Raw genomic sequence first — 24,225 nt, 5'->3', positions numbered from 1 at the left:
AGCGCTTCTAAGAGAGACCTTGGAGATACCTTGATGGGGTTTTACATAAGGGGGGGAATAATCAGTACATAATTGCATTAGTATTAAGTACATGCATGCATAAAGACATGAGGCAAATGTATAAATATATGGAAAACACATACACAGGCCCAAATTATATTGCATCAGAACGGCAAGTTGGGCCAGTTGGTTGGGATTCATGGTAAGGGTTGTAACAGCGCACCCAAGATAAGGACAACAGAAGGAATAAAACGACCACACAGCGCTGACTCTCAACTGATTTTTATTGAAGATATGTCTAACATATATATATATAGGAGCCATTTGATAACCATGACATGCACAAGACATGACATGACATGCACAACATGACATGCACAAGTGCGAGACAATGACGAACAAGCCTTCATCAATGGTTGCGGTATCTCAGTAGAAGCCTTTCTTGAACTTTCCTTTTACTTGAGATCTACCTTTGTTTCATGGAAATGGGGTCTGTATATACAAAAATCGGGGGTATGCATTGGCTCGTGCGTAGCTCCTATCATTAGTGACATTTTTCTAGGTTATATTGATAGGCAATTAGAGGGCCACCTTGCTAAACTTTCCAATAGGGTTTTTCGCTATGTTGATGATTTCGTTATATTTTTTACCGGAGACATTCACGCCGAAGGTGTCGATGAAATTTTAATGTTATTCAGGCAGCACGCCATGGGCCTTAATTTTACTTTCGAAGTCTCTAAGGACTATCAACTGCAGTTTCTTGACCTGAAAATAATTTTTTGTAAAAATCATGTGTGCTGGAAATATGGTTCCAGGTCAGTTAAGCCCATTTTGAACTATAAGTCCGGTCATTCCAAAGTAGTGAAGCGGGCTATAGCGAAGTCTATCCTGAATGCTGCATTAAAAAAGTCGTGTTTTCTTATGACGAAGACTGCTTTTTCCAATCAGGTTACTTGTTTACTGGACGCTGGTTACCCCGAAGCGATCATTTAATCTGTGAATGAAAGTATGGTTTGCGGCCTCAAGAGCATAAATGACCAAGGTATTCAAACTAAATTAGAAGAAAAAAGGAAAAACGCAGTTGTACCGTATGTACACAAGCTAGCGCACGGGCTTAAGAACGTTGGTTCAAGATACAACATTGATGTTCGTTTTTCTGCGAAACATAAAATAAGTCGCATATGCCCGTTACTTGATAATTTGCTGAAGGAAAAGCAAGTGAAGGGAAAATGCACTGTCAAACGTGTGAACAGGTACATCACTTTTGCTAAGCAGGTTGTGTATGCCATTCCATTATCTTGTGGTCGAGAGTACGTGGGACAAACGAAGCGATGTGTGAATGTTCGACTTCGGGAGCATGAGCTATCTCTTCAAGGGGTTGCGCCACTTCATCTCCCGGAGCATTGCAAGTCATGCGGTTGTCGCCCTGAATTTTGAAAAATTAGTGTCATTATTAAACACGCAAGCCAATTGACAAGGGAAATCGCCGAAGCTCACAATATAAAGATTAGGGACAAAGCGTGTATCAGTGAACCGTCTATCACTCTTTATGACAATTTTGATTATGTGTCAGTTTGTCACAGTTGCCTCGACGCATATCTGTATCTTGTGCATGTCATGGTTATCAAATGGCTCCTATATATATACATGTTAGACATATCTTCAATAAAAATCAGTTGAGAGGCAGCGCTGTGTCGTCGTTTTATTCCTTCTGTTGTCCTTGTCTTGGGTGCACTGTTACAACCTTTACCATGAATCCAAATTATATCAACTAGAAATAGCGGAGCTGATAAGTACCTTAAAGAAAAGCTGTGAAAAATGAGCAGTAACACTTTCTATAGCAAGGCAGATTGTTCCACTTTGTAGCAACATAGGAGAACAATACAGAAAAAGTGTGCTTGGCGATGATGGCCCACTTGGATAGTGTTCAATGTATGATGTGGGGAGGATGTATGGTGACAGAGCGAGGTGTGGTAGCACTTGCAGAAAAAGCATGGGGTTGCAATGTTTTAATGCGTACAGAATGGAAGGCCAATTCTTTTTTCAGGGATGACTTGCTCGCACCTAATGAATACTTGAAATGGATTAACCTTGTGGCATGGTAAGGTAGATGCATGTTTTAGTTTAGGCCTAATAATTGATGCTTAAGCTAGCGGATTTGGAGGTGCACAATACTATTATCACATAGCGCACTTTTGATTGAGAAGTTTGATTGCAAGTGCCTTGTGTGACTGTAGGTTAAAAATCAACAGATGTAATGGCAAATGTCAGTGACGTAGGTGCACCAGGATAGGTCACAAGACATTAAGGTATACTTTTTCTTACAAAAATTACTAGCAGGAACTCTGGCATAGTATAGCAGGAACTCTGGCATGGGAATGATGGTTTGGATTTTTTAAGTGACGGATTTGTCTAATATTGTGGGAAGTAGCACGAAGAGGTAGCCGCCATAGCCATGGTTTAATTAGGCTGGCCAGCCATGGTGCAGCGGGATCTCGGGAGCGGCCAACACTGCGGACACTCAGGTCGAGTGCGCTAGTGTGTTCTATGTTCGCGCTACCTGCTTGCGAGCCCATCTTCTTCTTCTTCTTCGCCTGCTTTGGGGGCAATAGTAGCGCCACTACAATCTCATTGTTTCAGATGTTATTGTGTAGTTATTACACTTAATCTTTCCAAGTTTTCTAAACACAGCAACACATTTAGCCTCTGCTTATCTGCTTAATCATCGCAAATTATTAAATGTTTAATCATACAGGAACTACAGCAATGTATCTTCAAAATTCTCAGTGCCATAAAAACTATAAAGGATGTGCCACATGGTGGATGCCTTCATGGAAGCTTGCGTGAAAAATTATGCCATTTGCTTTGCCATCATGTGGCTATGGTTTGCATGATTCCCCTGTCCAAGTGCCACATTGGTCAAAAGGGTCATTGTTTGAATTATGGCTTGAGGGGTACCATCAGCCAGGTACAGAGTCACCGTGCAGCATCCATTAGTGGGGCGCCACCTGGCTGACCATTGCCATGGGTGCTCGTGCGCCCCATAGTTTCATGACACTCATGTGCTTCCAGAGGCAGGCTTGTAGGAAGATATCCGAACCTTTTAGTATAAAAACAGTGGGCGATAGGTTCGTATGCACTCTATCACTGGCTCGTACCACAGACGAGTGTTTCTATCTGGAAAATAGCCTGCGTATCGACTTCAGCGTTCGTACAGCCGCTTGAAAACCTTCAACACCTGGGAATTTGAAAAATGCAATTCAGAGACCCTCGAGACTCCTTCAGCAGAGCAGTGTTCCTTGTATTCCTTGAAAGTCATGATTCTTCCGACAAGCAGTGGCCACTCGTTAACCTGTAGCATGAGCAAGGGCTGCAAAGCAAGTATATTTCTACACTGAACCGGCGCAAAGCCTTTGGTTGTGTGATATCGCCGGCTCACCCTTCCAGTGTGCATCGCATGTTGAATGTAACCGGCACTTTCTTGCCATGCTGATAATTAACATGCAAAATGCCGTCGAAACCATACATTCTTTCGAACAGAAGCAGGCAGCAATTGACACTGGCCTGTGCCAATTAAGGTTTCTTTCCTTCTCTCTTCGGTTGCATCTCGTGCCACACAGTAGGACGCACACAAAACCACGGGGACTGCTGTCCACAAAGTACACAGTGAACGAAGATTGCGTGTCTGCCCACACTGGCCAACGCTTGGTTTTCGTTAACGGCCAGAAACTGAAACTTCTCGACTTAAAAGCAGGCACCAGCCTGCCGGTGGGTCGTCTGCGAAGATAAGCAAAAGTGTTGCGAAGAAAATAATGAGTTGTGAGGAAGGGCAGCGGAGTTGCTTTTGCGTCCTGCTAATGGATGCCTCTAATTACCTGTGCCACAAAAATTACTTGTGTCAAAAAGGGAATGAAGTAGTGGGAATTCACCAAGGACTGAAGCGAGGATGTCCTCTGTCTCCATTGTTGTTCATGCTTTATGTTAGGGGCATCGAAGGACTACTGGAAAACAGTGAATTAGGGTTTGATTTATCGCACTTGAGTAATGGACAAATGGTACAACAGAAGCTCCCTGGACTGATGTATGCGGACGACATAGTGCTACTACATAGTGGACAATAAAAGATTTACAGGCACTTGCAAATATATGTGGCAGTGCAGTGACAAATCTAGGCCTCAAGTTTGGCACAGAGAAATCGGGAATTGTGATCTTTAAGGAAGAGACAAGTAATACGTGGTGTCAATTGAACAGCAAGTCATACCCATAGTTAAGCAATATAAATACCTCAGCATATACATAAACGAAGGAAAGACTTACTCAAGCACCCACCAAGAGAATCTGAAAATAAAGGGGAAGCGGAATGCTGCAGTATTGAAACACAGAGCACTGTGGGGCCACAATAAGTATGAGGTGGTGTGTGGAATCTGAAGAGGAGTAATTGTGCCAGCGCAAACGTTTGCAAATGCCATTCCATGCTTAAAATCGGATATCTTGTCAGCGTCGGAAGTTAACCTACGATCGGTAGGCTGGCTGGCTGTGGGAGCCCACGGTAAACCCACAAATGAGGCAGTGCAGGGTGACATGGGTTGGTCCTCCTTTGAAATCGGAGAAGCACAGAACTTAGTTTTGAAGAAAGACTCGGGAACATCGATGAAAATAAATGGGCAGCTAAAGTGTACAAATATCTACTTGAAAAGCGTGGACACAGAATGGAGGAAGCGGTCAAGAAAGTTGGCAACCAACTACAGGGTAATTAAAACTAACTGTACAGCCAAGAGTCATCAGAAAAAAAGTGAGAGAAACGGAGACAGTTAACTGGATGCAAATAAGGGAAACGAAAAGAACCATGGAGATTGACAAGAATATGAAAGAAATTAGAAGGAAAAATCTGTTTGATAACACAAAGAGCAGTGCATTGCTATTTGAGGCTCGAGCCAGTTGCCTAAGGACAAAACATACTGGAGCAAATATTCGGAACTAGATGAGGCATGTGTATGCTGCAGCAAAAATCCGGAGACCACTCAGCACATCCTAATGGAATGCGAAAGGATTCACCCAATAAGAACCGTAGATAACATACACATTGCAGAAGCGTTTGGGTTTAAAGTGGACGGAAGTGTCAACTGGTCAGCATTCGAGATAAGCAAGAGACGTTTAAGTATCGGTGGAAAAAAAAGCAAAGAGATTGATGCGACCTGATCTCTGACAGCCATAGTGGTACAAGGTAGATTTTAAGGGAAAGAGACTTTAAGGAGATGTAGCAAAAATGCTAGATAAAAAAACATGTATTAGTATACCTGATTAAATGAAGCAGGCTAGGTGACCATTTGTCATCGCCCCATTTCAAAGGGGATGCCATTAAATCATCATCATCACAGAAGCGGCAGAGTTACCAAGGCCAACACAGTCATCCCAGCGTTCCCATGGCAATAGGGCTTGTCGTGGCACCCTGCGGCAGCTGCGATATCTAGCTATGCAGCACAGGGCTTCCAAAAGCGAAACTTGCGACTGTGCTGCCAAGTTTTTTTTTAATATACTGCAGGCCCTTCACGGCCCGTGCAGGAGTGGTACAGAAATGCAATGAAAAAAAATCATGATGATAAGTCAATACACCGAATGCGGTTAATAAAAGAGTCGATGTTATTGCAACACACAATATCGTTAGTTAACTTGTTCCACTGGGAAATGGCCGACTGAAAAAAGGAATGCTTGTGAACATTAACACGACTCGGGGGAAGATGGATTGTTTTGGAATGATTTAGTCTGGTTGAGTGTTTTGGAGGATCTTGCAGGTAATGAGAATGTGCTATCTGGAAATGACCATGGTATAATTGATAAATGAATTTTAGTCGCTAAATTGCTCTTCTCTGCGAGAGGTATTTTAGGTTTACCCTTGCTAGCAGACCTGAGATACTGGACTGCCTTTTGTAGTCCGAATATACAAACCTAATTGCTAATTTTTGTATGCGTTCTATTTTATTTATAAGGCATTTTTGATGAGGGCTCCAGATTAAATCAGCGTATTCTAGGCATGGTTTTATTAGTGTTTTTTACGTATTTAGTTTGAGGTGTGGTGGTGCTGCGTGCAGTTTCCTTCTTAAAAAGGATAGTTTGCCTATGGCTTTTTGACACATGGTCGAAATATGAGGCTCCCAGTTAAGGTTAGGTGTGAGTTTAATGCCTAGGTATTTTACCTGGTCGCTTTTGTTGATTGTTGACCTTCCGATCGAATATGTAAAGTTAAGGGGGAGTTTCTTATTTGTGAAAGACATGTAATGTGTTTTTGATGTGTTCAGTTTCATGCCCCAAGTGTTGCACCAAGAGTAAATTGTTTGTAGTGAATTATGAAGTTCTATCTGGTCTTCTTGGTTGTGTACAACTGTGTACACGACACAGTCATCAGCAAACAGGTGCATCTGAATTGAATTTTTGCAAGGTGCTCTCTTTTGGCGCCTACATATGCCAGGTGGAAAGTGCAATTTACAGTCCTTTTGCCTGCAACATGGAGACTACCACCAATGGGTGAGACCGGATGTGAGTGACCCTTGCCGATCGAAATGTTTACTCTCCTGTAAGATCGACGTCACCTTAATGGGGGAATCTACTTTGAAGAGCAATGCAAAAAGTGCTGTGGGATCTCACACAAGCTCTTGGGGCAAAGGAATGGCAACACAGTAGTGCAAACAACCAAAAGGGCATTTATTGCACCTTTCATACACTAATGCCTGCTAGCCCAATTCTTACCCATAGAACATTCTGATGAGCGCGCTACAAATAGAGGATGTTCAACTCGCGGCAACCGGATAGCAAGCGAATATGTTCGCCCCCGTGCTGGGCACCAATGCCTAATCATTCGTGTGTACGGTCACGCGAACAGTGGCGCATTAAAACAATTGTGCTCGTCCATCCCGGTGTCCCACTCCGAAGCCTTTCTCGGGATGGTCCTGCAAAGTGTCGGCCTGTGGGCGAGACGACCGACGACTGCGTATGCCGCCGACCTCAAGGCAAAGGGGAACAACATACTCCCTTTTGCCCCTCCATTTAGGTACGATTAGCAGCGGAACACTCGCGCCATCTCTCAGGCTAATCTGCAACCACACTGCTCGCTGCTGGCGCTCAGCTACACAGAGAAGTCAGATTGCAGGATACGAGAGCTATGCGGGAAAAACAACATCAAGGGATGAATGAGAGGCGAGCATCTCCACAGAGCAAAGCATCGATCAGGAGCTGTGGTGGCTGCGTTCAGCCCTTCTGTTGTCAATTACCTTCAGGCATTAGAAGCTACATCAGAAGCGGCCACAAGCCAAAGTGAGTTGGCAAGTAGTACCTTTTCGTAGTGTAATGCTTGACTTGGACTGTAGGAAGCATGACACAGTCATTGAAGCTGAATTTCTATGGACCCTGAAAACTATGTCATTGCATTACTTGTACAACTCGTGTAGAGACGTGCAACTTTTCAGGAAAATTATTGGTGACACTGAAATACCTAGGAGCTTCACTTGCGGAAAGAAAAAGTGCGCTTACATTGCCTGTCATGGCCTGTGGCCATTTCCTGCTTCGCAAGTGCAAGATATGGTTGAAAAGTTGGAGCACTTTATTGTGCTTTTTGATGAAGAGGTGAACGAGCAACTACAGAAGAAACATCTGGATATCTATGTGTGGCTCTGGAACAATGTCGAGGTGATAGCCGAATACTTCGTCATTCTTCGGTCACATCAGAGCGGTTGACCTCCTCGAAAAGTTGGACAGCCTTCTGCTTAGCAAGATAGTGCAATTTTCAATGGACGGCGCTGATATGATCTTGACCGAGTGAGGTGGGTCATCACCGCAAGAATCAGAAGATGGTGACGAAGGCAGGCATTGTGACGATGAAAAATAGAAAGAATGTATTTAATTTATTGGTGCATGGTTGTGACTTATCAGAGTCGTGAGCAGTTTTGCCTAACACGCGGGCTAGGATGGCCTCAAATAACCCCTCGTGCACTGCCGCTACAATAGATGGAGAGGTCCCCACCGAAGGGGTCATTCACTTCTCATGGTCTCTTGGTAGTCGAAGTGTGCTGTGGTTGCACCCATGGAAGTGCCAGTGCCTGTGTGTTCAGCACAGTCTTGAGTCCCCTTGTCAAGTTGTGAAGTCGATGGTCTCCTCCCCTTCGTGGCCTGCTGGTTACCCGTGTCAGCTCAGGATGTGGCAGGGGTCATAGGGGTGATGCGTTCTCGGTGATGAGGGCAATTACCTTGACATGGGAAAGCGAGCTGGAACATTTCCCACATTTTAGAGGTAGAATTCCATGCCGGTCATAACAGCCTGTCTGCCGCCACCGGAGGTTTTGAAGGGATTGCAGCATCCAAGCACCTTGAAGAGGCCGGTCGACCCTGTGCCTTTGCCTCGTTTCCCCGTTTAGTCTAAGGCCTGACAGGTGATGCCTTTGGAATTAAACCATGCCAAGCCCAAGGCACAACAAACAGAGAGCACCAATTAGAAAGAGAGAAGTCATAAGGGAAAGGCAGGGCGGTTAACCAGGCTAAGCTCGGTAGGCTACTCTGCACTGGGGAAGGGGTAAAGGGGATTGAAAGAGAAGGAAGAAAAATGTTCACAGTTTGCACTGTTACACGCACAAGCATTCATTGCTAAGTCACTCACAGGCGGTCATACAGGCTGGTGCATTTCAAGAAATACACAAGCGCCTTTGTGGCCTTGCACATAGCAGACGCATGAGACCATGGTCCCAAGATCTCCTTTGTGAAGGGCCTGTCGTCTAAGTGCCCCAAAGCTGTCCGAAGAGCACTCCTTTCATCTTCGCATGTGGAGTAGTCACACAGGAGATGTTTGGCCGTTTCTTTGAAATCACATGTGCTGCAATTGGGACTGCCCGCCATTCCAATTAGGAAGGAGTAGGTGTTTGTGAAAAAAACTTCTACTCATAGGCGGCACGGTAGCATTTCTCCCTGTCAGTTATCACCAGGTAAAAGGTGTAATCTCATATGCGGGTCCATGGCATTATAGGTGCCGGTTAGTGAACTCCGGTGTGTTACATTTCCTTAGAGTAATAATAATGACCGCTGATGTGCCACACTGCATCCATTCTCAACAATGGTATCAAGGTGATTTCACATTCACCATGTGCTTCACAGGCAGCTTTGTCAGCACTTTCATTGCCAGCAATGTTGCAGTGCCTAGGTAGCCACTGAAATACAATGTCGTGGCCTCTGTCCAGCACTTGATGGTAGCGTAATTGTATCTCTGCTTCCAATTGTTCATGTGGGCTGCAGTGCAGTGCTGATAAGAGTGATTGCAGGGCTGCCTTTGAGTCACAGATATAGCCCAGTGATTTGGTGACTGTTGCTGCACATATAGCACTGCGCTATGGAGGGCAGAAAGTTTGGACCCTGTTGATGTTGTGATGCAGCTGATCTTGAACTTCTTGCAGATTGATATCGACAGAATGACTACCGCACTAGTAGAGCTAGTTAGAGTCGAAGAGCCATCTGTATAAATGTGAACCCGATTGGAGTATGAATCATGCAGTAGATGTAGAGCAGCTTTATTCAGGGCACGAGTAGGCCAGTCGGACTTCTTTCCAACTCCTGGAATGGAAAGCCACACTTGTGGCTGCTTGAGACACCGCAAAAGACTGGGTGGTCTTGTTGCAGGCCTGAAATTGGATGGAAGAGAGGATGGTACGAGATTACAATGCCTGAAAAAGTTGCATCTGGTCTACTTTCTGAGAGAGAAGCAAAGCGTTGAGACTGGGGTCGGGAAAGGTGAGGAAGATGATTTCTAAGGGTGTCTGTGGCGATATACACACTGATGGGATGTTCCCTAGCAATGGCAATTGTTGCGGCTGTTGAAGCGCATCACGGTAGACCCAGACAGGTTCTAAGTGCTTGAGCTTACCTGCTCTCAAGCACTTTGAAATTGGTCTTCCAGGTGCTTGACAGCACAGCAGGGCTGTAGCACAGAGAGCACCAAACTTAGCGTGAGAACTGCCCGGTTCACACATTCTTCAAATGAAACCTTATTAGAATCATACCTGCAGCCGTCATTCGAGATTCCAGAGAATTAACAGAACAAAGAAAACCAACTTCAATGTGTGTTTTAACCAACCTAATGCCTAACGGTTTTGTTTCTCTTTCCCAAGAAAGCCACGGTTATTGAGAGATAGAGAGTGCATTGAAACACAGCAATAATGGGGTTAATCATAAATTCAAAACAGACGAGCAAAACGCATCCGAAGTAAACAATTGGTAAGTCATTACCCAACTTCATAACTGCCTCACCAGAAAAGTTTTGGAGAACAATTTCCCCAAAGCCCAGTGAATGTGAAATCTTTTATAGTAATGACAAAGAGATCTGTGAGTCAGTCTATTGTGAACCTTTTTAATGAACACTTTAAATCTGTTTACACAAGCGACAGTGGTATCTTGCCAACTCTCAGTGTCTCCTTAGCCCCTATGTCGGATGTTATCTCGGAGGGCGGTAGATTAAACATGCTACTAAAACTTTCGATATGAAAAAAAATCTCCTGGGTCTGATAGCATCCCTAATGGTTTTTTAAAAAGATATGCAGAATGGGTCTCTAAGTATTTGTGTTTTATTTCATAAATCATCACACGAGGGTGAACTGCCACACAATTGGGTAACTGCCAGAATTAAACCAATACATAAAGAGACGAAAACCACGTTGCAAACTATTGACCAATTTCATTAATGTCGACCTCTCGCAACATATAGAACATATAATACGCAATCATAGCCTTGAATTTCTTTATGAACACAACTTCCTAACTAGGTATCAGCACGGATTCAGAAAAGGTTTTTCAATCTGCACACAGCTCGTAGAAATCTTACATGCGTTTGCGAAATCCATCAACCATGGCAAACAAATAGATGCTATTTTTATGGATTTCTCCAAAGCTTTTGATAAGGTCTCACAAAAAGAATTAATCTTCAAATTAGACAAGGTACTTAACAATAAAATATTTAGAATAAAAACAGGAACAGTGCAACTCAGTACGAGCGAGTAAACAGGACAGAGCGCCCTGTCCTGTTTACTCACTTGTCCTGTGTTCCGCTGTTCCTGTTTTTATTCTAAAGATGAACCAACCAGCCCCATTGAACACACTGCAAATAAAATATTGGTGGGTTGGCTTTCTTCGCACCTAACTAAAAGAGAACAATTTGTTGCTTGTTATGGTTGTTGTTCAAAACATTGGTTGATTCTGGTGTTCCCCAGGGCTCAGTACTTGGTTCCTTGTTGTTTCTTTTGTTTAGTAATGATATTGTGATTCAAATTTCTGTTAAGGTCAAGCTTTAAGCCGGTCGTATTTTATACTCCGAAGTTGACAGTACATCCGATCAGTTGCTGTTGAATCGGGCATTTCATAAGGTAGCCTCCTGGTGCAAAGAAATGGAAAATGGTTAATAATCTTGATAAAACTGTCTTTATAAAGATTACTCATAAGAAAATTCCATTGCATTTTAGGTGCAATGTTTAAAATATACTTCTTTCCGAAGTATCTAATTATGAGTACTTGGGACTTTGTGCAGGGTGTCCCAGCTAACTTTAGTCAGAGTTTAAAAATATGCCGATGCACTCTAAGACGATGCGACCAAATACTATTGTATGGAGTAAGTTGCACTATTTTTGTATTCTTCTTATCCCTTTTAGGCAATAACTGATTCTGTTGATTTAAAACTTACTTCAGTCGCGTTTTGAAGAGTTTCAGAATCATAAAAAGTGTACAGCTCTAAAATAGATTAAGTTTTCCATCTTTTAGTGTATTTTGTCACGTTTAGAGAATGTGGACTCCATGCAAAAACTTGTACAAGAACATCACATGTGAGAGCATCAACCATTCCATGTCTAGCTGGCTTGAAAAGCAGCTATACAATCACTTAAAAACTGAGCCTTGCACAATGAATTGTGAAACACAGTGAAAGGAGTGAACCCGCTGCATACAACATACTGTTTCAATGACAGAGCTTGTCAGCACAGCAGTAACCTAAAGAATGGCTCTGGGAGTCATTTAGCAGGACATTGTAACAAGTGTCCCTGCACTCCCATATTTGAAAAAACAAAACTCATAGGGAGACGGAAAGGGAAATAATAGAGGCTTTTTACATTAGAAAGGAAGGAGATAAATGTGTAAGCACTCTTGCCTTGTCGGGAAAATAAATAGCTTTTTTTGCATGAAAGATTATGACGTAGCTGATTTTGCCGATGTGTTTGCGACTGGCGTACGCATACCTATGCTGGAAAAGGTATAAAATGGCTGGAGAATTTCAAATAAACTTCCAGTTGGCAGTCAGCGTTTGTCTATGGTATTTGTTTCCTCGTGTCTTTGTTTTATTCGCGTTGTTCAACCTAAGTTCTACACATAATCACACTGAGTAAAAATATCCAACCATCTACTTTCCCATTCATTTTACTAGAACATTTTGAATGTTATTTAAACTTGCAGCATAATTCTAAATTCCAATCGGAAGTGTTTTAAGATGTATGTGACATATTTTAAATGTCATTACTTTCATCAATGTATTTGCTGTTGATGCACAACCTTGGCGCACGCAATTGTGTACACAGTGCCTCAATGTACCTGCATAATTAGTCAAGACTAATTAACCATCTTTGGAACCAGCGAAGTTAGGCAAAAAATTCCAGTTAGAAAGTTGTAGACTGCTTTGCAAAACATCCGATTAGACAGTTCTAACTTTATTTTAGGCATTAGTGTTTTTCCACCTACTGCAGATGCCTGTGAAATACGAAAAAAAATATCACGTGACATGTCCGCTTGCACGCTGTGGTTTCAGCACTCCGAAATGCTCCGCGTACAAATGAACATAGCATTTAGCTTTGTAGCTCAGACGGGAAACCTGATCAGGAAAATACCGAGAGTATAAGGCTTCAACTACCTCAACTGAATTGATTTATTTTAGGGGAGTGGCCTCTGGAAATTCGGTTGGGGGGCGAATCATTGTTAAAATGTATTCGTACCCTGAACTTGTCAGGGGAAGGGGTCCCACCACATCGACCACTAAGCATTTGAAGGTTTCAGTGATTACAGGAACCAACTTCGTAGGTGCTTTCCTCGTTTCGTGACTTCCACTTTCTGGCAAGCCTCGCATGTCTGGACATAATTCTCTACGTTTTTGAAGCATCCTGCCAATAAAATTCTAGTAGTAACCTGTCTTTGGTCTTCTTTATTTCTAGGTGACCAACCCAGCCGTTGCCATGGCACAAGTTGAGGATTGGAGCCCTGTATCTTGAGGGAACAAGCCAATTGTACTGTAGCCCTTTCGTGTCTTAGTACTGCCGGTACAAAAGACCACCGCAGCGCTGACAAGTGATGCTCTTCCTGGCTATCCACTTTTCCTCTTGTCTTTCAGCTTGTTGAGGGATACATCGCTCTCTTGTTCTCCCACGATTCCCTCTTTATGAACCTTCAGTAGGTCTAAAAAGCCTTCCGAATGTGGCAGCACCAAATTAGTCTCTAATTCCTCTGCTAGCTCTAGCTGCAATATTCTCACTGAGCCAGATGCCTTGTCGCTAGTGCCTTCTTTGCCTCTTTCACTAGCTATGTGCTGTGCTTCCCAAGTGTGTGTCGCAAGGCATATTTTTAGCTTTGTTGCTGCGCTTTATCTTCACCACGATCTCCTGAGCTTTGGAACATGTGAGAGCTTGGACCAAGTGGTCGCTAAAACTATATCCCTTCTTCAACAGCATTTACGAGTGATTTGAAAATAAGTAGGGATAATGTTTGGACAGACTTTGCAATACTGCGGCTTCGGCCAGCAATAGTCCGAATGCCTCCATCTCTTGTTGTGAAAGGGGCGTCTGTTTTCCTCTTTCCTGAATTTAGTGAATGGCCTGACGCATGTTTTCTTGGATTCTTGACGTGCGGCAAATTCATCTGCTAGCACTGCACCACATTCCAAGCTTTTTTGCCTGACCTATCTTGAATCCACGGGCACATCTCTTCGCTCAAGGACCCATAGAACTGCTCCATGCAGATTAGCTCAACAACCTTGATGTGGCAACCAAAGGCATCTTCCTCTTTTAACCACTCAATTAAATTGGCTTTTAGCTTATAAGTGAATCTATCGTCTCGTGTTAGCCTTGCAATTTTTTTTGTTGCTTCGCCAGAAAGAATGGTCAGAATCTGTTGTCGCCAACTCTCAAGTGCCAACCCATTTTTCTCGCAGGTTCGTTCAAAAGCAACGAGAAACAATTTCATGGCATCATTCACCTTGTACAATGACATGAGATCCATTGTTTTTACTCCTGCTTCACCTGACAGTCTTTCGTTTATTGAGAGTTTCAGTTCAGTTGTTTTATTCCTTAAAGGCCCTTCTTTTAGGCGGTATTACATAAGGGGTGGGATTTTATTTAGATTAACAAACAAGCAGTAAAGATTGCTTTAGTATTGAAGGTGATCACTAACGTGGTCTTCAAAAGTAAGTTCGAGAGTTCTTTTAGTAAGTTATAAATGGGGATTATACGTACATACAGAGGGAGGTCCCATAGTCAACAGACTGTCCAGAGGACCTCCCATTAGAAATTAGTAGGATATTTTAACAACACCTGCAGACGGGCTAGATGGTGCATTGCAGAAATAAGCGCACAGAAAGACGCACACAAACAGCCGAGAAAGACACAGGACAGGCGCTAACTCGTATCTATTTTATTTGCAGCCACGCCAGCAAATATATGCGGAAAGGATGACATGCGTAGTGCATAACAACACTGAAAAAACATTGACAAGGTAACCCAAATCATTAAAATTACAACACACATTCAAGAAACTCGGATTTCTGCCCTGAAGAGCTTCACAGATGTATCGCTCACACATTTATCTCCCCTTTTCCCAATATAAAAGGCTTCCAATAGTTCACGCGTAGTCTTATCACGACTTTTGCCTAGGATTCTTATGTCACTCAGTTGCGGTTCACACGGTATGCAGTTGGCGCAATGATCAGCCAAATTTGTCCCACCTCCCCTAATAGCCCTCAAATGATCCCCTGCCTGGTCATTAATGCAGCGCCCACTCTGGCCTATGTAAGCCATCCCACAGGTAAACAGGATCTCGTACACGACCCCCGTACAGCAGTTAAACTGCTTGGAATAATTTTTTCTGCATCCGCTCAGATTTCTATCACGCAAAATGCGTGAGCACAGTTGGACGAGCCTCTTCGGAGCAGAAAACGCCACGGGCACGCCATGTCGGTTCGCCACTTTCTTCGCGTGGTGGGCCACCTTGTGAAAATACGAAACCACAACAGGTTTAACCGGGTTCTTCTCCTGGACAGGCTCCTTCCCAAATATGGCTTGCTTGGTTTTTCGTAAAAGGGCTTCCATCACAGACCCAATGTCCGCTGTTAGGAATGGCCGTACGGGGTGACAACGTGCCAGCTTTCAGCTCGCTGCACGTGTTCTAATCCAACCAGACAGGGCGCACTTCAGAGAACTGCGAATAACCGGCAGCCACGTGGCGCGGGGTCAGCTCAGGAATGTGCTACCCTCCAGCGCCACCCTTGACGGAGCAGAGTTCTACGAAGCCCCTCTGATGTCGGCTCCGGACCTTTACACCTGTGTGTGTGTGCAACACGAGTATGTGAGCCCGCTTCCTCCAAAAGGGCGGGTCATCTTCGGTGACGTCGAACGATGACTGGACGAACGTTTCCTTTCGCTTGGAATCAAGGGGGGGACAAGTGCTTATAAGCAGCGGTTGTCGGCTGCGAGAGGGTGCTCGTCGTCGGGAGCTGAGTGCTCGTTGTCATGCTCGAAATGTACTCGTGAGCTGTGTGCTCGTAAGCTGTTTGCTGTATGCGTCGTCTTGAGTGCTCCATATGGGAGTCACGCTAGACTGTCGATGTACCTCATGTTTTAAATGTAAATCCTGCAAATAAATCCTGCTCTCCTAAGTCCCAACGAAGAGTCAAGCTCCTTCCTACAGATACGACTGCCAAATCTTGCAACTGAATGACAGCGGTGAGATCGGCCTACGGCTCGTAAATCGGCCTATGACTCGGGAGACAGCAACGGCAACTGACGGACGTTGGCACATGGTGACCGACCGGCATCCTGATCAAGTTGGAGGCGACTTGGGATTGACCACCTCTTGCAACTGATTGGATACGGCGGGGAAGGACTGGTGATATGGTGCTGCTTCAGTGGGTAAGCGTTTGGTTTTGGCTGTAAGATTTACCAGGCTTCAATTTCTCTGTGTTTTTGGATTTGATTCGCTGGGGATCTTTCACTTGCATTTTGATTTGCATGGGTATCACAACGAGTATTGTGTGACAGCAGAGCCAAAGCTTAAAGTAGCGACCATGGTCCTAATGTGTTTGACGGGGGCTGACCTGTTGTGGTTGTGTGAAGAGCTCGAGGTAGACGTAGAGAAGGACTTGACGGAAGCAGAAATTCGGAAAACCATTCTCGCAAGTAGCAATGATTTGAAACTAATCGAAAACCTAGGTAACCGAATTCTAAGAAAAAGACAGGAACGGGAATCAATTAGGCAAGAACGCCAAGAGCGTGAGCAAAAACGCCAAGAACATGAGCAAAAACGGCAACAGGTTGAAAAAGAAATGGCAGCAGTGAGGAAACAGATACAGGATTTGCAGCAGTTAAAAGCAGGAAATCAACAGCGGCTTGAGAAATCTGTAGGCTGGACGCAGCGAAAGTGGGAAGAAGCAGATAGCAGATTTCAGTCGAAAGCCGAGGAAAGTAGTAGTACCTGTGAGAGTAGCACCACGTTCACAGGTGAACTCGAAGTGCTAGCTGCTAACGATGCCTTAGTGGCAGCAGAGGCCGTTAAAGGCCGGAGTGAGAGCGACGAGGTGCTGTGCCAACAGAAGACTGTAGAGACAGCTAGGCCAGCTGCGAACAAATTGGCACAGTTACCGCACGTGTGCGTCGCTTGTAATGTTAGCGAGGTTGCTAGCAAAGTAAAGAGTACTGCTGACCCGATAGACACGAGCACCCATGTCAAGTCAGATCTCCGTGCCGAAGAGAAGTGCCAGCTGGATGATGCAGTTGAGAGTAGTTCTCGGGATGGCGAGCTCCGTAGCTCACGAGAGAACAACTGCATTGTTCAGGGATCGGTGCGGCTCTCCGCCAGTCTAGTTAGCCAAGAGAGGGGTGATTTAGTTAATCACTCAGACTGTGCGGGTAAGAGACCGATCCGGCCCGAGGGGATGTGTAACGGCCAGCACAAGGCGCGAGATGACGGCATGAAAGAGAGTTCGAGGAGAAAGCGCCGCAGAAAGAAGCGCCGAAAAGATCGGAATGCGGTGGCTAATGTCGCGAAGCCAAAGACGGCGACAGGCGCGAAAAGTCAGGGCGCGGAGAAAAGAAAGGTGCGGTCGTCGTTGACGACGTGGGTGCATCAAAAACGTTCGGGCCACCGGTCAAAAAGTGACCGAGAAGCATGTTCTGCACGGACGTGGACACAGGGCACGGGGCAGCTACGTTCCTTGTTGGTCCGTCGTTCTTTCCGAAGTTCAGCGTGTAGTACAAAGAAGCGCAAAGTGGCAGGACGAGACGAAGTGATAGGGAGTAGCGACGCAGTTAATCGAGTTCGTGTTGAAAGTGGGGTGCCAGGACGCAAATTGGCAGGAGACTGTAACGTCTTGGAGGAGCTGATAGTGAGTCGGCCCTTTTGTTGTTCCTTGGTAGCCAGAGTAGCTTTCGGACCGCGACCACCTCGAGTACGGCTCAAATAGTATGAGTCAGTTGTAAACTTTTGAAAAAGAGAGGCCAAGAGAGCTTTTGTAGAAGGAAAAGAATGCTGTTTTGTTTTATTTTTGAGCATTTGGAAAATATCGCGATTTAAGACTACAGTTTCTTTCAGTATGTAAGGTATGAGCTTTGTTTATGTTTTGTTTAAGAAGCTCCGAGAGTTGAGACGCGTTTTAAGTAAACCTGTAGTTTAGCGAGTTGTTAGTTAATGAGTAAATAGGCTTTCTTTATTTTTGTGTGCAGGTAACCTGAGTGTCAAGGTTATCGTTGAGAGGCCTATGGTAACGCGTGTGTTTTAGTTAACTTTCTTTTTTTTATGTGTTTTTTATTTTCTAAGGTTAAGCGCGTAGATTTTCAGTTAGTGCATCATTTGCACTGAGAAGAGCTCTCAGGTCCATTAGCGCGTGTCCTGTGCGGAAGCAGAAGGTTTATGACTGGGTTGCTCGTGTGTGTTGAGGGCAGCCGTATTCTGACTTCTCTGGTTAGCGTGCCTGGAACTAGTTATTAGAGGACGCATTATTTTAAGGGTTCTGCGGAGTGCTAAGTCCCGCAAGTTTAATTGTTCGTTTAGGTTACGTGTCCTGTAGGGACTAAAGGAACAAATGTAAGCGTAATGAAATGCTTACGTATGACGCAAGTGCGCGTTCTGAAAAGGGACCACAAAGCTAGCGCGATTGTGATTACGTACCTGTGGAGTTGGCCAGACGGTTCAGTGGCAACAGTACATGAGATAGGTACGCTACTGTGATAGGATGAGAACAGGCTGTTCGTGAACTTAGGCTGCTTAAGTTATGGTCGGGTATTGATATTTGAGAGCCTTCGGTTCAGTTCTGCGTAAACCTTTGCTCTTGTGCAGCACGATGGTCAGGTTTGGTCGAACTCAAGGGGAACGTGAACGCTCACTTTGGCGGCACAAAATTTTGGGGCAAAATTTGGGGTTTCCCAGTTGAGTGACTTGCATTGAAATTGTGATAGGAGGCCTGGTGGATTAACGGCTGATTCCGGGCGTTTGAACGCTGAGCGGTATTGTGTTGCCGGGTCGACTCTTCTGTGCCAGTTGTTGTGAGATGGTTGAAGGCATTCCAAGTACGCAGGGGTTGCAGAGAGCAAAGCCATCGTCTTGCTCGCCAGCCATTCTCTTCCTGCCCAGTGGTTGCCAGCACTGGCCAGGCGAGATTTTCCGGGCCATGGAGGAGCTGTTAGGAATGGCCGTACGGGGTGGCAACGTGCCAGCTATTTCAGCCCGCTGCACGTGTTCCAATCCAACCAGACGGGGCGCACTTCAGAGAACTACGGATAACCGGCAGCCACGTGGCGCGGGGTCAGCTCAGGAATGTGGTACCCGGCCGCGCCACCCGGGACGGAGCAGTGTTCTCCGAAGCCCCTCTGACGTCGGCTCCGTACCTTTACACCTGTGTGTGTGTGCAACACGAGTATGTGAGCCCGCCTCCTCCAAAAGGGCGGGTCATCTTCAATGACGTTGAAAGGTGACGTCGTACGATGACTGGACGAACGTTTCCGTTCGCTTGGAATCAAGGGGGGGACAAGTGCTTATAAGCAGCGGTTGTCGGCTGCGAGAGTGTGCTCGTCGTCGTGAGCTGTGTGCTCGTTGTCATGCTCGAAATGTACTCGTGAGCTGTGTGCTCGTAAGCTGTTTGCTGTATGTTAGTCTTGCGGGCACTATTTGGGAGTCACGCTAAACTGGCGATGTATGTCTTGTTTTAAATGTAAATCCTGAAAATAAATACTGCTCGCCTAGTCCTGTCGCACCAAGGTCCTCCCAATGACTACGACCGCTCCAATCTTACACCGCGCTGAGGTAACTAGCACAGACACTAGCTGGATTATTTGCTTATTAAAACTATACTGCACTGCATGCAGGCACGACTTCGTGAGGGCAGACCCGAGGCATTGGTATGCGATGGCTCTCTTCACTGTTTTCGAATGTGCTCACAGGTAGGGTAAAAGTTCCTTCTGTGCCCGCGGAGCATACTCCCTACACACATAACCATTGTCTAAAGTAATGTTAATATCTAAAAACTGCGATGAACGCTGAGAAGGCAGTTCGTACGTAAACACTAAACCCCTCCCAAATGATCATGTCGATGATTATTTGATTATTCTTAAGAAACTACAAGTTTCGACGTACACTAACTCGGTGGGTCGCATTATTGACACTTTTCAAAAGAATGGGATAGGTTTAGTGTTTACTTTGTGTTTAGGTTATATGGTTTACCATATTAAATTAGTCACTAGCTGACGCTGTAAAATATTTAATGACACAAAGCAATTATTAATATAATGGTAATGATGAAATTATTGTATTGAATGCAAAAAATTTACGGAAGTTTGATTTGAATGTGTAAAAATGAGAATATCTCAATATGACATGGTAATGAGTTCCAAAGTAGTGTGGCTGGAAAAGTAGTAGTAAATTTACCATAAATAATTCTAGGCTTTGGTAATAAATAGCTGTTGGTAGAAGCAAAATGGGTAGACTAGGATTGTGGATACTGGCTATTAGTAATTATAGGGAATGGGAGTTTTCCGTTGACAGATTTACGAACAAGTATTAGAAGTGAGTATTTATTTAGTTTCTGTAAGGATTGATTGATTGATTGATTCTTTATTGGTTTATCACATATACATGTGATGGGAGGCGAAGGGAAAAGCCATTCAAGGATGGCTTGAGGGAGTCCTTCACCCCCACGCTGGCAAAGACAACAGCAGAGGCACACACGTCCTGTTCACATGGTCGTACACTTTTACAAAACCATCATATTAAGCACAACATTGCCATAAACCTTGACAAAACCATAGAATTAAACACATTAGTTACTGTCCTACGTAGGGCATCATTCGTTAACATACTTTACTTCACCTCAGCATCGAATGACAGTACATTTCATAACAATGTACGCTTAGTAATAGTGACATTGAAACAATATAATTAAATAGCAATCGTAAACAGCTCTAGTGGTCAATGTTAGGCTAGAAAAAATGTGTACAAGTCAGATAATGTTGCTTCGCGAATATCGATTTGTTTTTTATTAAAATCATTTAGTAGTCGTGGAAGTTTGTTTTGGAGCATTTGCCGACCATAGCCAGATAAAATAGATAAAATACTGTTAGAGCTGAGCAATGAAGATTCTTCCGATGTGTAGCTGCTACGTGTAATTATTATTATTTATTATTTATTTACAATACTGTCAGTCTCATATTGAGACCATAGCAGGTGGGCATATGATTGTTCCTACAATTCATGTTTTATATACCGAATGGTAAGAACATGAAAACATGTAAATGGAAATACATCAAACAGGTTCAATGCACAATTTTACAACACTAATAATATGAATAACAAGAGCAACTCGCAGAAATAGTACACTTCAGGTTACATGTACGTAAGGATCATTACAATGTCATAAAAACAAAGAAAGAAACAAAGGAGGTAAATGTTTAGCTATAGTTCAGAAAATGGGAGTTCTGACGATTATATATGCATAATAAATATTCTTTCCTAACTACTTATTTCATCTTCTAATAACTTAACAAAATCAGACTGCGATAGTGTGTTAGTTACAGATGCATCTAGGTTATTCCACTTGCGAACAACACGGGGGAAAAAGGAAGACTGAAAAGTAATGTTATTACAAAGGAACTTGTTTAGTGTATATGCATGATTATGATGAAGTACGTGGGATTTAGAGAAGGTAACGTATGCAGAGGCATTTATTTTTAGTCGGCTGTGTAATATTTGATGCAGAAATTTTAGACGAGCTCGTTTTGCTCGTACAGCCAAAGTTGCAAGCCCTGACTGTGTTAGAAGAAGAGGAGGGGAATCACTGCGCCGGTATTTTCGGTGGATAAACCTAATTGCCTTTCTCTGGATCCTTTCCAGTTTAGATATGTTTGTTTTAGTGTACAGGAACCATACGACATTAGCATACTCAAGGACAGGTCTCGCAAATGTAATGCAAGTTAAAAGTTTGATATTAGTTAGTGCCAACCGCAGGCACCTTTTGAGAAAGAAGAGTTTTCGTAATGCACAAGAAGTAATGTTAATATGTGCTGTCCAGTTAAGGTCGGACGTTATTGTTAAACCAAGATACTTATGCTTTGAACTCTAGTTACGAGGCTGCCGTTAAGTGTGTAGTGGAAAAGCGACGGGTGCTTTTTTCTCGTTACTTTCATGCAAACCGTTTTGTTTGTATTAATGGTCATTTGCCAGTTATCACACCATTCGGTTATTTTTGCTAGTGCATTATTGAGCAGAACTTGATCCTGGTGATTACGTATTTCTCTGTATATTTTGCAGTCATCTGCAAACAGTTTGATTTTACAATCAATGTTATTTGTAATGTCATTGCTAAAAAGTAAAAATAACAGCGGACCTATTACTGAGCCCTGTGGTACCCCTGATGTGACAGGCACCGGAGCAGATGGGATGTTTTCGAGGACGACAAATTGGGATCGGTGATATAAAAAGTTTTTTATCCATGCAGTAATGGGTCCATTGCCAATCGCAGCTGTAATTTTTGCTGTTAGTTTAGTATGGCACACACAATCAAACGCTTTACTGAAATCTAGTAAAAGTAGGTCAGTTTGATTATGATTATTAATACTTGAAGGAAGATCGTGTACGACCTCTGTTAGCTGAGTGACTGTCGATAAGCCTCTTCTAAAACCGTGTTGAACATCTACTAGAATATGTTCTTTGAAATGTGAAGTTAAGTGTTTGAGAATAATGTGTTCCAAAATTTTGCATGATGTGCTGGTGAGTGCAATTGGTCTGTAGTTAGATGGCAGGTTAGTGATGCGAATTGCTTGATTTTGGGTATGCTGTGTGGGGATAAGTATGTGGGATACGTGTTCCCCCATGATGATATGCAATAATTAATATACATGGGAATAAAGGCGTAATAGAGGGAGATGAGTGTCTTCACATTAAAGAAATTGCGAACTTTAATATGCTAATCCCATATGCTGCCTTCTTTAAGGATAAAGCATGCTCATCAAATTGTTGTATTTATTCATGCCTCAAATACCCCATTTGGGGTTTTACATGAGGGGTGGGCATATTTAGGTCATATTTCAATGAATGCCTTGAACGAGTGGTACACCGCTTCAGTAGATAGATGATTCCAGTCTTTCGCTGTTTGAAAGAAAAAAGAGTTAAGATGAGCGGTGGTGCAAGCTGGAGGGAGATAAACAGCCTTTGAATGGCTATGACGGGATGAAGTACGATGCGCAGGCGTGATGTCGGACTGGTGAAGCAGTGAGTGATAAAATTTGTAAAAGAGACAGTCTTGCTATTTTGCAGTGGTGCTCGAGGGTTGGAAGGTTGAGAGATGACTTAAGTTTAGTGATGCTAGTGTGGTAAGAGTAGTCAGAATGAATGAACCTTGCTGCACCATTCTCTATGGATTCCAGTGTTGTTGCCAGGTTAGATTGGTATGGGTTCCACACTGAGCATGCGTATTCCAGTTTGGGTCGAACAAGTGTTAAATATGCGAGTAGTTTTACTGAGGGGGGAACAAGATTTAGATTACGGTGAAAGTAGCATAGTACACGATTGGCGTCATTACTAATGCTGCAGATGTGAGGACCAACCGAGGTTACTAGACAAATTAATACCGAAGTACTTATAAGAAGTCACAGCACATATTTCAGAACTGGCGATAACGTAATTAGCTGAAATAAATGATTGCCGGCAGTGAAAAGTACATAGCAAAGTTTTTTTTTTACATTGAGAGACATTAGCCAATCATTACACCAAGCTTCAGTGACGTTAAGGTCGGACTGGAGAGCACGAGAATCAGCGTCGTTAGTAATAGGATGATAGATTATGCAATCATCATCAAATAAACGAATTTTAGAAGAACAACTTCTCGGTAAGTCGTTAATGTATATTAAGAAAAGTAGCGGCCCCAGGACTGTGCCTTGCGGCACGCCGGAGATAACAGGTGATGAATTTGATGAGCATTGGTTAGTGTAAACGAACTGTTGGCGGTTAGTTAGAAAGTTGCATATCCATTGGAGAACAGAAGGGTTAAGATTAAGACTCGATAGTTTTAGGAAGAGCCGTTCATGAGGAACCATGTCGAAAGTCTTTTGGAAATCTAGGAAGAGGGCATCTATGGGTACATTTTGATCAAGATGTGAGCTGATGTCATTAATGAAGAGAGTTAGTTGAGTCTCGCAGGACATGCCTTTATGAAAACCTTGAATATTAGGATTAAAGAAATTAGCAGATGTTAGATACATTACAATATGAGAATAAATTATATGCTCCATTAGTTTGGAACAAACACTGGTGAGGGAAATTGGACGTTAATTGTGGCACGATGGTGATGATTCTTTCTTTGGTACTGGAATTATCTTACCTATTTTCCAGTATTGCGGCACCACTCCAGATGATGATTGCTGAAAGATATGGAACAAAAATACACTAGAGATGTGTGCAGTGTTCTTAAGTATT

The 24,225-nt window shown here is 43.6% G+C and overlaps 1 protein-coding gene across 11 annotated transcripts in view; it reads left to right on the top strand.

The window, feature by feature from the left end:
• Positions 1 to 24,225, top strand: part of LOC126543811 (RCC1 domain-containing protein 1-like) — a 123,447-nt gene that overhangs the window by 3,860 nt on the left and 95,362 nt on the right. For 2 of the 11 annotated variants that reach the window (XM_055061156.2, XM_072286046.1), the window contains exon 2: positions 19,626 to 19,700. The exons of 4 other annotated variants lie outside the window; for them this stretch is intronic. In XM_055061156.2, coding sequence (XP_054917131.1) covers positions 19,666 to 19,700 — 35 coding nt within the window. In that variant the 5' untranslated portion in view covers positions 19,626 to 19,665. 5 more of the 11 variants (XM_055061155.2, XM_072286041.1, XM_072286045.1 and 2 more) reach the window with 5 other exon arrangements.

The sequence above is a fragment of the Dermacentor andersoni genome, chromosome 1 (assembly GCF_023375885.2).
Source record: "Dermacentor andersoni chromosome 1, qqDerAnde1_hic_scaffold, whole genome shotgun sequence".
NCBI lineage: Eukaryota > Metazoa > Arthropoda > Arachnida > Ixodida > Ixodidae > Dermacentor > Dermacentor andersoni.
This window is presented reverse-complemented; position numbering and strand designations above follow the sequence as displayed.